Source organism: Camelus dromedarius, chromosome 31 (assembly GCF_036321535.1).
Source record: "Camelus dromedarius isolate mCamDro1 chromosome 31, mCamDro1.pat, whole genome shotgun sequence".
NCBI classification, from domain to species: domain Eukaryota; kingdom Metazoa; phylum Chordata; class Mammalia; order Artiodactyla; family Camelidae; genus Camelus; species Camelus dromedarius.
In genome coordinates, this window is record NC_087466.1 from 24875713 (window position 1) to 24890819 (window position 15107).

Sequence of the window (15107 nt, forward strand, 5' to 3'; positions counted from 1 at the left end):
ACTTTGCCAGCTTCATCTTTGGCACTGACATCCCAGGCCAGGGCAAGTGTGAGCAGACCTGGCGAGGGCTGCACAGGCAGCGCTCAGGGCCTGGCCTGGCCCCCGCCCGCCACCCGCTCCTCCCTCCCACGCCCCCATACTTCGTGGCTTCTTGCTGCAGCTCCTCTATCTGTTTCTTGAGCATCTCGTTGGCCTCCGTAAGAGCAACCATCTGCTCTTTATCCAGCTGCAATGACTTTGAATAAAGGGAGAGAAAGACAAAGTGAGGAGTGCAAAGCCCTCCCCAGGAAGCCCAGAGGTCGGGACTGGCTTCCCCTCTGAGGGGACTGACAGAGGACCTTGTCACAGTGACCACCTGACAGGGGTCAAGAGTGCCCTGAGCTGCCTGTGCCAAGACTGCTGCTGGGCAACAGGTGGGAAGGACTGGCTAACAGGAAAGGCCCACTGGACCCCCGACAGAGCCCCCCCGGCCCCTTCCCTGCTTCTCCCAGCCCTCTCCAGAGCAGCCATGGGCCCTCCTCCTGGCCTCACTTGCTGCCTTTTTCCTTCTGTGCAGTGAGAACTGTCCCAGGACGAGTTTGCCCCTGAAAGCCCTGAGCACCTCAAGGAATGCACGTGTCCTCATAGCTGTGGGTGTCACACCACACTCCCCCAGGGCCCTCTTCTCCCCTGCACCCTCCTGGCTCTCAGCTGCAGTCTCCAGCCAGTCTTTCTACCTGAACCCTGCCTGGCCCGCTCTGTGGCCTTCTGAAATGTTACATGTAAGACAGAGCCCTCCGTCTGCTCCCTGTCCACCGCCCTCCCCAGGTCAGCGGTCTCCCAGTTTCTAATCTTAGGACACACTCCTCAGTCTCGACAGGAACCTGGACTGAGGGTCTCATCTCAGACCCTGGGGCTGACCCTGCCCCACGATCTCTTATGGGCTCCCACCCCGACGCTCACCTCCCCTCGACCCTGGGGACCCTCAGGTGCACACATCAAATCCGGTGACCGGCTCCCAGAGCACATACAGCCCAGAGCCCAGCACCACATTGTCCTTGCGCTCTGGGTCCCCCGCCTGCCCCACCAGATGGGAGCTCCAGCAGGGCCTCACTCCAGGCTGCTGGGCTACAGACCTCCCCATGTGTGCCCGCCCCCAGCACGGCCCCAGGCACATCGGCAGGACCTTCTCAGTCAAGTGCTCCCGGACCTGCAAGCGTGTCTCCACCTCATCACGCTCCCTCTGCGCAGACTGGAGATGCCCTTCAAGGTCCACCACCTGCTGCCGGGCCTGGGACACTTCCCTCTGCAGGCGCGTGTGCTCCACCTCCACCGACCTCTTCTCCCCCTGAAGTTGGATGAACTCCTGCCTCAGCTCCCTCATCTCCGAGTCCAGCCTCTTCTTTGTGGCCTTCAGCTCACTGATAAGCTGGTCTTTGGAGGTGGCGTCCCGGCGGTAGGCCTCCACCATCACCTGCCGAACGAGACAGTAGCTGCAGCCAGCACGGGGCGGGGCCTTCCGAGGGTTCTGGGGCCTTAAAGAAAAATGCTCACTGCGAGTCTAGGCAGAACTGTTGTGGGGCTAAGGATAACACATTTCACCAAATCCAAGATACCACCACGGAGACTTGCCGTGGCTTTATGCACTGGAGCAGGTCTGGGTGACGCCTGGAGCGGCCACGGAGCTGCTGGGACCTTAATTGCCTCACCTGCCCCCTCCAGTGCCCCCCCGGCTTCTGATGGGGACCCCCGCTCACATCTCAGGGATGAAACCCACCAGCACCTGGTGCGCCCTCGGTCATCCTCCCTGAGCCCCTTGGTGATGCTCTGCGCCCCTCCTCCCACAGCAGAGTGGGCCTGACTAACGTGGAGGGCCTCGTCTCAACGCTGGACTGAGGTGTCACTTTTTCAGATATGACAGGCAGGACACTGGACCGGTGTGGTGGTGACACACGCTCACCCTGATGTGACAGCAGGCGTGGTCCACGTAATGCCAACCCCGCTGTGAGAAGGCATCCAACCTCAGAGACACACGAATGGGAGAGTGAGCGGGTATCTTAGAATCAAAAAGGGCCTTCCAAGAACTGGAGTCTGGCTGTTACCTCCCTCCTGAATGACTTCCTTCCAGTGAAGTGATTAACCGCACAGGATTTTCTTTTTTTTCCTTTTTTTAAAAATTTTAATTTCGTGAAGCAGAGCTTAAAACTTTGCCAAACATACAGGACTTTCTTCACGCGCCTGTTTCGCAGGAAGGAAACCAACCCCACGTTTTTACCTTTTGTTGAAGAAACTGTTCCTTTATCTTCTGCGTCTGCTTTTTCAGGGCGGCAGCTTCTTGCTGCAGATGCTCCACCTGCGAGGGACACGCATGCAGACGTCACCCTGACGGCTCCACCTGTGCACGCCACTGACCTGCTCCAGTGTGTCTCTCCTAGAAGCTGTCCTAGCACCTGTCAATGTGCCCAGACAAACCACAGCCTGCTTCCCAGGAGGAACACACGTTACTGGTCTCCTCCTGTCCTCGACGCTCACAAGGGGGATTTGAAGACACAATCGCTCCCGACACCCACTCCACTTCCTCCACACCCTGAGCTTTCTTGTTTCGTCTGCGTTTTTTTTCTTAACTTTTAAATTTTGTTTTGTTGGGGAGGCTATTAGGTTTTTCTTATTTTTTTAACGGAGGTGCTGGGGGTTGAACCCAGGACCTTGGGCACATCAGGTGCATGCTCTAGCCCAGCGCTTCACCCACCCACTCTGCATTTCTTAACGTTCACCTACATCGTCAGGAATGATGGCATGACCGTTCCCCAGTGTTGCCTGCTGGGTCCTGTCCACATGCACCCGGGCCTGCAGAGGCCGTCTCCCCGCCCTCGCCCACTGACACACCACGATCGGCCTGCCCACGCGTCCGGGGGCCGCACAGCCATCAGGCACCCAGGAAGGAAAGAACAGAAGTTCCACATGGCTTTCCCCTGCCTGACTCCACATCGCAGGTGGACAGAAACTGGTGTTTTTTAGATTACTTCCAAAGCCCCGAACGTAACTCTGTTTCCCGGTTCTCCGCCATCTACACACCCAGCGGCTCACGCAGGCCCAGAGGCATGCCCCCAGCTGAGCTGTCGTGGGTTCCTTCCCCAGTCGAGCCCTGGGCCCTGCCCTGGATGTGTTCTTCCCCGTTTACAAAACAAGGAGTTCAAAAAAAGACCAATCAGCATTAACTCCTGTGTGCGTGATTTCGATTCAGAGCAAGCTGATGGCGAAGCGCGTTACCTGGCCGGACTTGACGGCTAACTCTTGTCTCAGCTGCTCTAAAGTTTCTGACGTCTCCTGGGTACCTTCTTCCAGGCGTTTTGCTCCTCTAGCAAACTCCTCCCTGCTGCTCTTGGCTGCTTGCAGAGCCACCTCCAAGACGATCTTCTCGTTCTGCAGGAAATGGATCGCGTCGTCCTTGGAGGCGGCCTCCCCCTGCAGCTCCTCCAGCCTGGCCTGCAGTTCGTCGTACTGCATCTGCAGGCCACCCAGGGACTGCTCCCGGGTCTGCAAAGCCTCCTGGGTCGCGGTGAACTGCTTCAACAGGTCCAGGTGCTCCTGCTGCAAAGCCTCAAGCTGCTGGTCTCGCTGAAGCAAAGTCACCTTCACCTGGAAGAAAAAGGACCTGGAGTCAACGTGGTTGTGCTGTAAAGAAAACACCACGTTTCCACGTTCAGGTTGGAAATAATCTGGATGGACGCCATGGAGGCAGCCCTCTACGGAAAGCTGCGGGGCGGACGAATACTAGCAGAAGTGAGCAGCGGCAGGTCTGAGGATGTGAAGTTAAGACCAGACCGACAGGCAGGCTGGCCCAGGCGAGCAGAGCGGGGCGTCAGCGCAGGGCCATGGTGGGTCCCTGCCTGCTCTAAGTGCTGCTCCAGCGTTGCTGCTGAGGCCACCATCTTCTGCAGCTGCTCCTTCTCGTCTTCAAACTCCTCCAGCTTCCTCTGCAGGTCCTCCTCCACCATCGTCTTTGCCTCCTGAATCTGCACAAAGGCAGCCTCCTGGTCCAACATGTCAGCCTGGGCCCAAAAGACAGAGGGTTTTTTTAAAAAGTGGGATAACCTGATGGCTATGGCAGATGCAGCGGGTAAACCCAGTCCCCCCCAGTGACAGCCCTCGTCCAAGTCACTGTCCCGTCTGCCACCCACAGACAGAGGGTCCTCGAACAGAACCTCCGTGGCTGCCTCTTAGGTGAGGACAGGTCGCAGCCCCGCTGGGGTGTGGGACACGGCACATTCTCTTTCACAAGATTACTTCTCGATGCCTCTTGGTGAAATGGGAACCCAGGGGCCTTGGGACCTGACTAGGTAGATAAGACCCAATCTAGGTGTTTTCTTAAGGAAAAAAACATCAGTTTAGAACTTAAAATCGTTCCAGTTCTTTGACACTGGGCCCTTGAAGTGTATGTTTGACTCAAGGATTCTCTCTGATCATCCATGTCATCTGCACGGACAAAGGGGAGGGGCGGAGAAGTGAGGAGGTGGGCGACCACAGCAGTCACAGGACGCCAACCTTCCATGTGACTGGGAAAGGCCAGTGACGTTCTCAGCACACAACTGCCTCACTACTCAGAAAATAATTCACGGAGGCAGCTGGACATGGTCCTGACCCGTCCCCTGGCTGTCGGAGGGCAGAATGGTGGTGCAGGCTGGGCGCTGGGACCAGGCAGGCTCTGAGGTGGTCTCAGACATATGATGTACTAAACTCCTCCCTCCTCACCCGCTCGCTGCCCAGGCACACAGTGGCCCACAGATGAGTCCCAAATTACCCTGACAACTCAGACATGAGGGAGGGGATGAGTGTACAGCAAATGCGAGGAACAGAATCCCCATGCCTGACATCACTGCAGGTGGCTCAGGAGAGTATTCACGTTGCTGCGTATGTGGACGTGTTGGTATGGTTTCTTAACCTGGCTCACTGTCACCAAAAAGAAGCCCAAACCCCAAACGACGCAGCCATGCAGCCACCCCAGGAGCAGCACCCACCTCGATGCCCTGGAGCCGGGGCCCAAACCCCAACACAGTGCGGCCGCCCCGGAGCAGCACCCACCTCGATGCCCTGGAGCTGGGCGGCAATACGCTCCTTCTCCTTGATGGACTTCTGCTGGGTCTCCGTCAGCTGGTGGGACAGGGACACATTCTCCAGTTTCAGGTGCTCCAGGAGGCCCGCCTGGGTCATCTGTCCAACCTTCAAAGAAAAACACCACGAGGTAGAAAGGTGCGAGGTGCCAAGCACCAAGTACAGACAGCCAGTCTCTGAGGCCACGAGGGTGAGGGTCACTGTAACAGTGCCGGTCCCCAGGAGGGCCACTCCCCAGGACCCCTCCATGCAGGGCCTCACTGCCCACCCTCGCAGCTTCTCTAGGTTCTGTGTGCCTAAGAGGGGCTGGCCAACAGCCCAGAAGTGAGTGCTCTTCACCCTGAAGGCCTACACAAACGCTCCCATCAAAGGTGCACCTCTGAGCCCTGAAGGTGGGAGGCCTCATCTGGACGGCAGGGACAGCCAGGGCTGGAATCTGCCCACCCGATGAACGGACCGCCTACAGCCAGACACATTTCAGGCCCTGCCTGCTCAGTGCCAGGCTGAACCTGGCCACTTCCAGGAAGTGGCACTGGCTATCCAGCCCGGCCATCTCAGACCTTGAGCACACCCCTTCCAGAGACAACATGAACGCTCCTGGACCTGCAGGTGCCAGATACAACTGGAAGTTGTGAGCACTGGGGTTTCAGGGGAAGCCGCCCAGAGCAAAGTCAGGCGCTGTCTGTCGGGGTTTTACTTCAAGGCAACAAATGAACAGACTACCTTGCATTCTCCTCCCACCTGGACGGTCCCAGGACACTTCCATGTTATGGGAAAAGAGGGCGAAAATTACTGAACGCCAACTAACGAACGCTGAACCTGGGTGCCAGAGGCATTTGACAAAAGCAGGTATGGTCCTCACGCTGCCACTCTCTTGGACTCTGTCTCTACTTTTGTCTTCCAAATTCCACTTCTGACTTACGTTAGGACACATAAATCTGGCTTCTTTAAGTATTTTATGCCTCAAATAAATGCATAACTTCAAAATTGCATTGACTTGCGATGGTCTATTTCTAAGCACACTGTAAACAGAACAAATGCTTATCTCTACAAGCATTTGTATGCATGCTTAAAAATATATATACACTTTTTAAAACTTCTTGGGGGGAGGGTGTAGCTCAGTGGTAGAGTGCCCTCTTAGCATGCACGAGATCCTGGGTTCTATCCCCAGTGCCTCCACTGAAAAAATAAATTAAAATAAACAAACAAACAAACAAACCCAATTATCCTCCCCTAGCTTAAAAAAATTAATTTAAAAAAAACCCTTCTATTTTGTGTATTTGTAGACTTAAGATTTTTTGAAAAAAGAGTATTTGATGGGGTTAGTACTTTCCATCCTCTACTTGAGAAATCAAGTTTTAATTAATCTACAATATTTTACCTGGGGGAAAAAAAAGGGTGGGGGAATAAAACTCACAGCACAATTCAAAAAGAAGACATGCTGACTGAGGCACCATCAGCACCCTCAGGACTGGTCCTATTAGCCCAAAGCACTGAGAGCTGGAGCAAAACGCCGTGGAGCAACTTGCCCACCGCTCCTGAATGTCTCCAGAGCACGCTGCGGCCCTGGTCACCCTGCAGACCTGGACTGGCCCCTGCTCTCACTCACACTCAATCAGGGGCCAACGCACTTGCACCCGGATAAAATGGAAAGGAGAGGAAAACGTCTCCCCCGAAACGGAGGAAATGAGTGTTCTCTGGAAAGCTCTGGGGGTCAAGCAGCTGGAGGAAGGAGCAGCTCCATCGGGAAGGTAATGTGTGCTGTGCTCCGTGCACAGGAGGGATGCGTCCCAGGAGGCAGAGGAGCCCGTGAATGGGAGTCTTGAGACCCAGGCAGATGTCGATATGACAGCAGGGTTCAAATGATGGAAGGTGCCCTCCAAGGAGGTGGTGAGATGTTCTGCATGCAGGAGGCCCCGGGGGAGGGGGCTGAGAGTTAAAAATGCTCCAGCGGAGGCTGTAAAACTCCCTGGGTCAGCTGGTCACGGAAGGCGGGCACTAGACAGGACAGGGTATGGGCTAGACAGGTAGTTAGCGGATTTTGAAAACACCCTGTGAAATCTAAAACCAATGTAGGGAAAACTGCTCCACAGGAGACGCGACCAGCCGCGTCAGGGGCCCTACCTGGATGTGGGCCATCTCGCCCTGCAGTCTGACCCGGGCCTCCTGGGCCAGGGCAAGCTGCTGCTGGTACCACTGCCGGACACTCTGCAGAGACGAGATTTCGGCCTGGGACGCCTTCAGCTTGCTGGCCAGCGCTGTGCGCTCCAGCTGCACCTGCTGCAGCTGGCTCTGTAAGGCTGTCATCTGTTGTCGCAGGTCGTGCACTGAAAGCAAGAAGCACAGCCGCTCGGACCACCCGCACCAGCCAGGAGAGCCAGAGCCTGCACCGACATTCCGGTCAAAGTCAGAGCAAGAAACACACTAAGCCTTCTCGGTCACAGGAGCGACGTTCTGCAAAGTCGCAGGGGCATGCGACAGTGAGGACCGACCCACAGGTCCTGGGGGAAACACGGGGTTAGGTTCTGGCCACGTTTCATCACATACGATCGATACATAACCTTGTTTTACTGTGTTTCTGTTTAAGGAAGACACCTGACTTCCTGTCAGTTCAGTAACACCGAACCGACAGCTGACAGCACTGTAACTTGTGCCTGAGCAAAGCCAAACTAACGTGTGTATTTTTCTCCAAAAAGCACATCACAGCCTTCCTGCACTTAGGAGCACCAGGTGGTGTTTGGGGTTAGTTGTAAAGAGCAAAATGACCCCCAAAAGCACACAAATGCAGAAAATGTGGCACTAAGTAGACCACGAAAGGGCACGCATCTGTGGTGCAGGCGCTGCACCGCGAAGGCTGAGCCTCACACATCAGGCGACTCCAGCCATTCCCTGCTCCGCACTGTGTGCCCGAGACCCTGAAGGAGCTGTACTGACCTGGGGAGTCAAGTACATTAGGGAATCTGCAAACATGAAGATCGGCCACACTGCCGGGTGTGGCCTGTGGCTCTAGCCTTTGGCCTGAAGGCATCCACGAAGCATCCACAAACTCAGGAATGGAATCCTGTTGCTAAATCGGCACTAGAACCCGCTGGTTGGCTGCTACAATCAACGTTTAGCACTGATGAAGGGGGGGGGGGAAGGGGGAGGAGACCGGAGATCTCAGACAACCCAAATCACGGTGCAAACAGAACCAAAGACTGAAAGAGAGAATTGCACCAAATACTGAAGAAAGCATTTACAAGTCTGATGACAGTTTCCAAAGATATAAAACAAAACAAAACAAACACCATAGGAACCCCGACCCCTGCTCCGAAATTCTTGGGGACAGCTGTGGCTCAGGGTTCAGAGTGGTGGGACTCGACATCAGCCTGCACCCCCGTCCACCACGGGGCAGGCCCCTTGCATGAGGCAGGGGGAGGCTCACCCCGTGCTCATTGAGGCCCGCACTGCTGCCTGCTGGGCTCTGGTCAGGCCAGGTCTGGCCACCCAGAGCGACCCAGTGATTCTGGAGGTCAGCTCTTCCTGCTTTTATCACTTTCTTAAGGGACTAGGCATTGTAAAATGCCCAGAGACTAAAAATGACTGGCTGCTTTATTTCCCACTGGCCCTTTCTCCTCCTGGTATCAGGATAAAGCTCCTGTGACAGTTTGCGACTTTCACGTCATCAGATCTGAAAGCCAGTCTCACCAGCCTCCCAGTCGAGACTCCACACTGGCAGATGCAGGTCTTCACAGCAGCCCCGCTGCACCGCTCTCACCTCCCAGACACCCAGAGCTCTGGGACAAGACTGTCGCCTGTCCAGCCTGCACTGGGGGAGCAGGGCCTGGGCTGACTGTACACCCCCGGGCTCCCACCTTGACTCTCCCCACCCCGACTCCCCGACCTCCCCCCTCCCGTCAGCGGACACCGAGACACCATGAGCCTGCAGACAACCCGGCCAGGTGCAGAGCATGGACTCTAGGGGTGGAGCACGTGTCCCCAGGATAAGAAGCAGGCGTGAGGGGAGGGCCACATAGGTTCTCCGTGCTTGGCCTGCCACCAGGTTCCCTGACTCCCCTGTTCCAGTGGTCTACCATTCCAGGGGTGGTTCCCACAGGGGTCCAGCTAGACCCCAAATCTGAACTTATGTGAGGAAAAATAAAGTCCACAGTCTAAGTGTTGCTTTAAATATTTTAAATAGCATTTGCAATTCTGTGGCATAAGCAGGAGCTCCAGCCCCCAGACAACAATGGCCTGGGAAGGCAGGACGAGGGGGAATGATTACTACTGACCATCCAGCTCTAAGACCCATGGCATCCCCTTGACGTGCATGCAAAACCAGGCAGAATTCCAGGAGCGCAACCAAAAACAAGGCAAGTGGCCACATCATGTATGAATCGGAAGGGACTACAAGCCCCTACGGCAAGACATGACAAGAGCTCAGTCCCCAGTGCAGAGTGATGCACCCACCCCAGGCCACAGCCCCCAGGCCCCCGAACAGGACCAAGGACAGAGGCAGACGCAGGACCACGCACCTGTGTTGTCCTTGCTGAGGATGCTTCTCTGCATCTCCTCCACTTTGGCCATCAGTCTTTGGTACTGCTCCTCTGCCACCTGCAGGTCGCTGTTGGAGGACGCCAGGCTGGCATTCTTGGCTTCCAGCATGTTCTGCAGGTCGGTCATTGCCTGCTCTAGGTCCCAGCAAGACTGCTTTAAGGTGTCAACCTCCGAGCTGAGTGAGTCCTGCCTCTGCTGGCTGCTGTGGCTGAACTCCACCTGTGCCTGGAGCCTCGTGCTCAGGGCAGCAAGCTGTGCCTGCAGCTCTGCCTTCTCTTTAAGTGCCTGGAAAGATCCCCAAAGAGCCACACTGACTTCCAGAAAAGTAAGTCACTCCCACCTCGCTTTTCACGCAGGCCAAAACAAAGCCAGGGAGACAAAGAAAGGTGTCTGACAGGTGGACTTTGCAGGAAAGCACCATGATTTCCAAAATATGCAGTCGCTCCAGCAAGACAGTCATCCCAAGAGACGGGGTTTCTCCACACAGGCCCAGGAGGCAGGAGGGGTCACTAAAGAATCTGCAAAGGGCAGGGCCACCACCCACCCTACAGTCAGCCTACTGGGGTCTGCAGAGCAATTCCAAAATGCAGAGAGTGGCAGAATGTCGCTCATCGACACCCATCAGGAGAAAACCAACCTCGTAAAGACAAGCAACAAACTCAACACACAGAATAACAAAAACCCAAAGAAAACGCGTGAACTGAGCCAATGCAATGCGGTTAAGATTTTTCCACTAAGAGTAAATTAGTATCTTCATAGAAATGCCAGAAAGTCTGGCACCCTTACCAATCCACAAAGATCCTGGTTTAGATGCAAGTGAAGAGCAAATCAAATCCCAAGAGGATAAGAAAGTAAAGCAAAAGTACCCTCAACTATTTACAACAGCCAAGACGTGGAAGCACCTAAATGTCCATGGACAGATGGCTGGATACAGAAGCTGCGGTATGTTTAGACAATGGAATACTACTCAGCCATAAAAAAGAGTGAAATGCCATTTGCAGTAACATGGACGGACGTGGAGAACATCATTCTAAGTGAAGCCAGAAAAACAAAGAAAAATACCATATGATACCACTCATACATGGAATCTTAAAAAGAAAAGAAAAGAAAAAAAAGGACACTAATGGACTTATCTACGAAACAGAAACAGACTCGCAGATACAGTAAACAATCTTATGGTTACCAGGGGAAAGAGAAGGAAGGGATAAATCTGGGAGTTTGAGACTGCAAATGTTCACCACTATATATAAAAATAGATAAAAAACCAATCTTCTGTATAGCACAGGGAACTACATTCAATATCTTTAATAACCTTTAATGAAAAGGAATATGAAAATGCATCTATGTATGTATATGCATGACTGGGACATGATGCTACACACCAGAAACTGACACACTGTAACTGACTATACTTCAAATAAAAAAAAAAAAACAAACCACCTAAATAAAGAGCACACTCAGGTTCTTAGATTGTTCGGGGATCAAATGTAGACAAAGTGGAAATGCATTTGACGAGGTCACATTCTAAAGGAGGACAGAAAGTGAAAATAATGTACAACCAAAGTGCACCTTGACACCTCAGTTGTCACCTCTTCAGTCGGGAGTTCTATGTATGTGGAGTCAGGGGTCTGTGTCCCAGGACTGAGTGCACAGAAAAAGCCACAACAAACACGAGGAGCATACTGAGCAGAGCAAGCTCTTGTGGGTGAGAGCGGCTCCCCTCCCCGGCCCAACAAAGGAACACCCTTGCTGCCTCACTGCCTTGCTGTGCCCTGGGCCGTCTCCTGTTCTCCATGCCAGATGTGGGAAGTCAAAGGCAACTGAACTGATTTACTCTAACTGCGGATGGGAAAACTGAAAATTAAGGGATGGAAAATGATTTTTCAGGTGTATGCTAACCAGAGAAAGCAAAACTCCTATTATAAAAAGAAAAAAGGGGTGGGGGAGGGAGGGTAGAGCTCCTGCTTAGCACGCACCAGGTCCTGGGTGCAATCCCCAGCACATCTGTTAAAAATAAATAAACAAATAAGCCTAATTACCTCCCCTGCCAAAAAACTGTTAAAAAATTTTTTTTCTTTAAAAAATAAAAAAAGTATGGCAATTGTACCAGGCAAGAAACAGGTGAAATCCACCAAAAAGATTTAACTGTATGGATTACTAGGTGTCTAACAGCTCAGCTAGGAACTATTCCAGGCAGATCCTGAGAGAGAGACACGGAGAAACGGAACCATGCGCAGTCAGAGCGGGAAACCGGCACCAACTCCTCTGGGGCTGACAAACCTAACAGACAAAAGGTGAGGACATGGGAGGCTTGGCTGCGGCCACTGCTCTGATACAGCGCCTTCCTACAGGCACGTGGAAAGCTCTGGCCCCAGCCACCCGGAGTGGCACGCTATTTTCAAAGACGTGGGACAGTCACACACACCCATCAAATGTCCGTTACCTGACTAGCCTCTAACGATAAAGCTTCCAGCTGTCCTTCAAGTCTCATCTTTTCCTTAAGAACCTGCAACATTTCATCTTGCGTTTCAGCCACAGAGCTTTCCATGGATGCACTGGAAGAAAAGGCACGAGGGATCAGGGGGTGGGGATGTGACTGTTCTCTCCCCTGAACATTTGTCTACGCCTTCCAGATTCCACACCCTCTGCTCCCCTCCCCTGATTATTAAAAAGTAAACAAGTAAAAAGATTTAGAGGCAGGTCTGCACACATCCTGGAAGACAGGCTCTTTTAACACTGCAGATGGTGACACATTAGGTCAAACTCTGTTTCTCACAAAGCAGCGGGGTCCTGTGTACATGAAACATTAAAGGCGAGGGCGGAGGCCCGGTGGCCAGGGGCGGTGCGGGCGGCGCCCACCTGCTGCCGAGGCTGTCGGTGCGGCTGCGCGTCTCCCCGTTGACCTCCTGCCTCCGGTCTTGGTGCTCGGCGGCTGCAGCCTGGAGGACGTCCGCGATGGAGGGGAACTGGCCCAGGGCGCTGGCAGCAATCTCCTGGCCGTGGACCACGTAGGGGGCCCCGCGCGCACCTGCGCTGCGCCCCAGGCGGCTGAGTGCCCCCAGGGCGGAGGCGCCGCTGCAGGAGGAGCTGTCGCTCTCATTCCCGTCTGCCTCAGATGCGTTGTCCCCCGTCAGGGCCGCCTCCTCCAGGCGGTTGTCTGCCTCGGGGCTCAGGCTGATCTCGGACACCACAGATGCCCCGCTGCTTCGGTTCTGCTTCAGGGAACCCCTGGCAGAGTCTGCAGCTGGGACATCTCCACCAGAATTCCGACTGTCTGAATCTTCAGTTCTGTAATCAGCCAGAGACCGAATTTTGCTTGATTTGGCACTTTTTTTCTCCTTAGGATGTGCCAAGAGCCCTAAGCTGCCCACCTTCGGCCCCCGGGGGACACTGGTGCGCAGGAAGGAATATTCTTTTGTCATAGCCACGGCACTGGCCCTTGGTAAGGTTTCAGGGTTCAACATGAGTTCAGGATCAAGTGTGCTGAAAAGTCTTGTTTTAGTTACAGGCTGAACTGACTGAAAAGGAAACAGAAGTACAATAATTACGTTTAAAATTGACAAGCAGCATTTCGAAATTACCAGCCAGAAAGGCCGCACCAATCATATAAACAGAGTGCGCCCTCCCACCCTGTGCCCTCACCACGGCAACCCCGCCCAGGCCTTGAATCCTTCATGACCTCACTGCCTCCAGGTGGAGTCCCAGTGACGGTCTGAGCACACACCTTTCCTGACTCTGACCTGATACCATTTTAAAACATCTATTAATAGAGCAATGCCTTCCTCATCATGCCTCCTTTATAAAATTTTCCTGGCTATTCTCCCATATTTCTACTTTTCATAAAAAAAAGAAAAAGAAAAAAATTTTCTTCAAGTTAAAAAAGTCTTGCTGAATTAGAACTACCTTAAATTCACAATTACGTAGGGGTAACGAGCTGTTTCCCGGCATTTACTCATACCTGCTTCCAGGCGCCTCAAACAAGGAAGCTAGGTAGTGCTTGTCTAGATTCTACACCATTTTTGTTACAATTTTAATGCACTACTTAGATATTTTATCATTTTGTTGATAGTATAAATATTACTATCTTCCACTCATGATGTAACTTGTTATGAGGATAACTATTGATTTTTCATATTTGTATTTTAAACTGACAATTTTCAGCCCTCAATTATTTTAATGTTTTATAATATCTTTATAAATTTATAATAATAGCAAATTTTCAGTTGATCCTTTAGAGGTTTTCCAAAGCATCACCAACACCTGCAAATAATAATATGTTTCCTCTTTCTCAGTATTTGTATCTCTCATTTCTTTTTCTTACATCCTGTTGGCTAGAACTTCCCAGGTGGGCTTGAACGAGGCTGGGGAGGAAGGAAGGCGGTGCCTTGTGGCGCTGAATCAAGTGACTCTCCCTCACAGATTCACGTTCAGCTCTGTGTTATTCTACAAAGTCGATGCAGTTCCAAAGGGGCCGGGGGGTGAGTGTCTCGAAATGATGCTGAGGTGCAACAAGAAGGATAAACGCGCAAGAGCGAGAAGGAGCACGGGGGGGGGGGGGGGGGGGCATGGGGCGGCGGAGAGACAGGGCCTCCCAGACGCTAGCGCACACGGTGAGGCTGCCTAAGGGGATCCACTGAGAATCAGAAAAGCCGCAGGCGGGGGAGACACACAACACAGCCCAGAACCCAGCCCAAGGGCAGGCAGGGCTGCAGACGTTTAAGAAGCACCGCAGTAAGGCAGCGTTCCGACCAGCGGGGAAACGACAGACGACGCAGCAAGCAGCCTGAGAGAACCGACCAGCTGCCCACAGAGGCTCGTTCCCACCTCCCGCCTCTGTCCAGTTAGCTTCATGTAGGAAAAACACAACTCTTTACTTTTTATACCATCTCTTACTTTTAGTACAACGAGAAAACACTAGTGAATTCATTCACAGCCTTCAAGCAGGGAGATCCTCTTCAATACGACATGAACCCCCAAAGAAGTAACAGCAAAGACTGAAAACTTTGAAACATTCAAAATCGATGTGCAGCAAAAAAATATACAAGAAAGAAAGAAAGACAGACAGACAGCAGAAAATAAATGAATAATAAATTAAAAAATAGGGGGAAAAATGCCAGAAATCAAAAGATATGGCAAACTAAGAAAAAAATTATTTGCAACAAAGACTGAAAAAGGATCACTTCCTTGTGTATAGCACGTACGCAGTAAAAAGATAACCAAGAGGAAAGCGGACAAGGGCTGACAGACACCCAGACAGCCAATATGTAAAGAGCGCCTACTGTTAGGAAGTACTGTTTTTTCCACCTACTCGGGGACAAAAATTCAATTCTGTTACTTCTCACGCTACCAAGGATGAGAAAGCTAACAGTCTTACACGCTGCTCACCAGAACGTAAACCGGTCCAGCCTATTTGGAGGGTGGCATGTATCAACTGACAAATACGTAAGATCTTTTAACTCAAGAATTTGACGGTGAAGGAT

At 52.7% G+C, this 15107-nt stretch overlaps 1 protein-coding gene across 6 annotated transcripts in view; it reads right to left on the bottom strand.

Moving 5' to 3' along the window:
- The window catches only part of GOLGA3 (golgin A3), a 43068-nt gene that overhangs the window by 13188 nt on the left and 14773 nt on the right, over positions 1-15107 (bottom strand). For all 6 annotated transcript variants that reach the window (XM_031442435.2, XM_010997768.3, XM_010997767.3 and 3 more), the window contains 10 exons: positions 12487-13145; positions 12071-12182; positions 9606-9912; positions 7216-7418; positions 5062-5199; positions 3870-4031; positions 3250-3618; positions 2255-2332; positions 1190-1453; positions 141-235 (listed from right to left, as the gene is read on the bottom strand). In XM_031442435.2, coding sequence (XP_031298295.1) covers positions 141-235; positions 1190-1453; positions 2255-2332; positions 3250-3618; positions 3870-4031; positions 5062-5199; positions 7216-7418; positions 9606-9912; positions 12071-12182; positions 12487-13145 — 2387 coding nt within the window. The remainder of the gene's footprint in view (positions 1-140; positions 236-1189; positions 1454-2254; positions 2333-3249; positions 3619-3869; positions 4032-5061; positions 5200-7215; positions 7419-9605; positions 9913-12070; positions 12183-12486; positions 13146-15107) is intronic.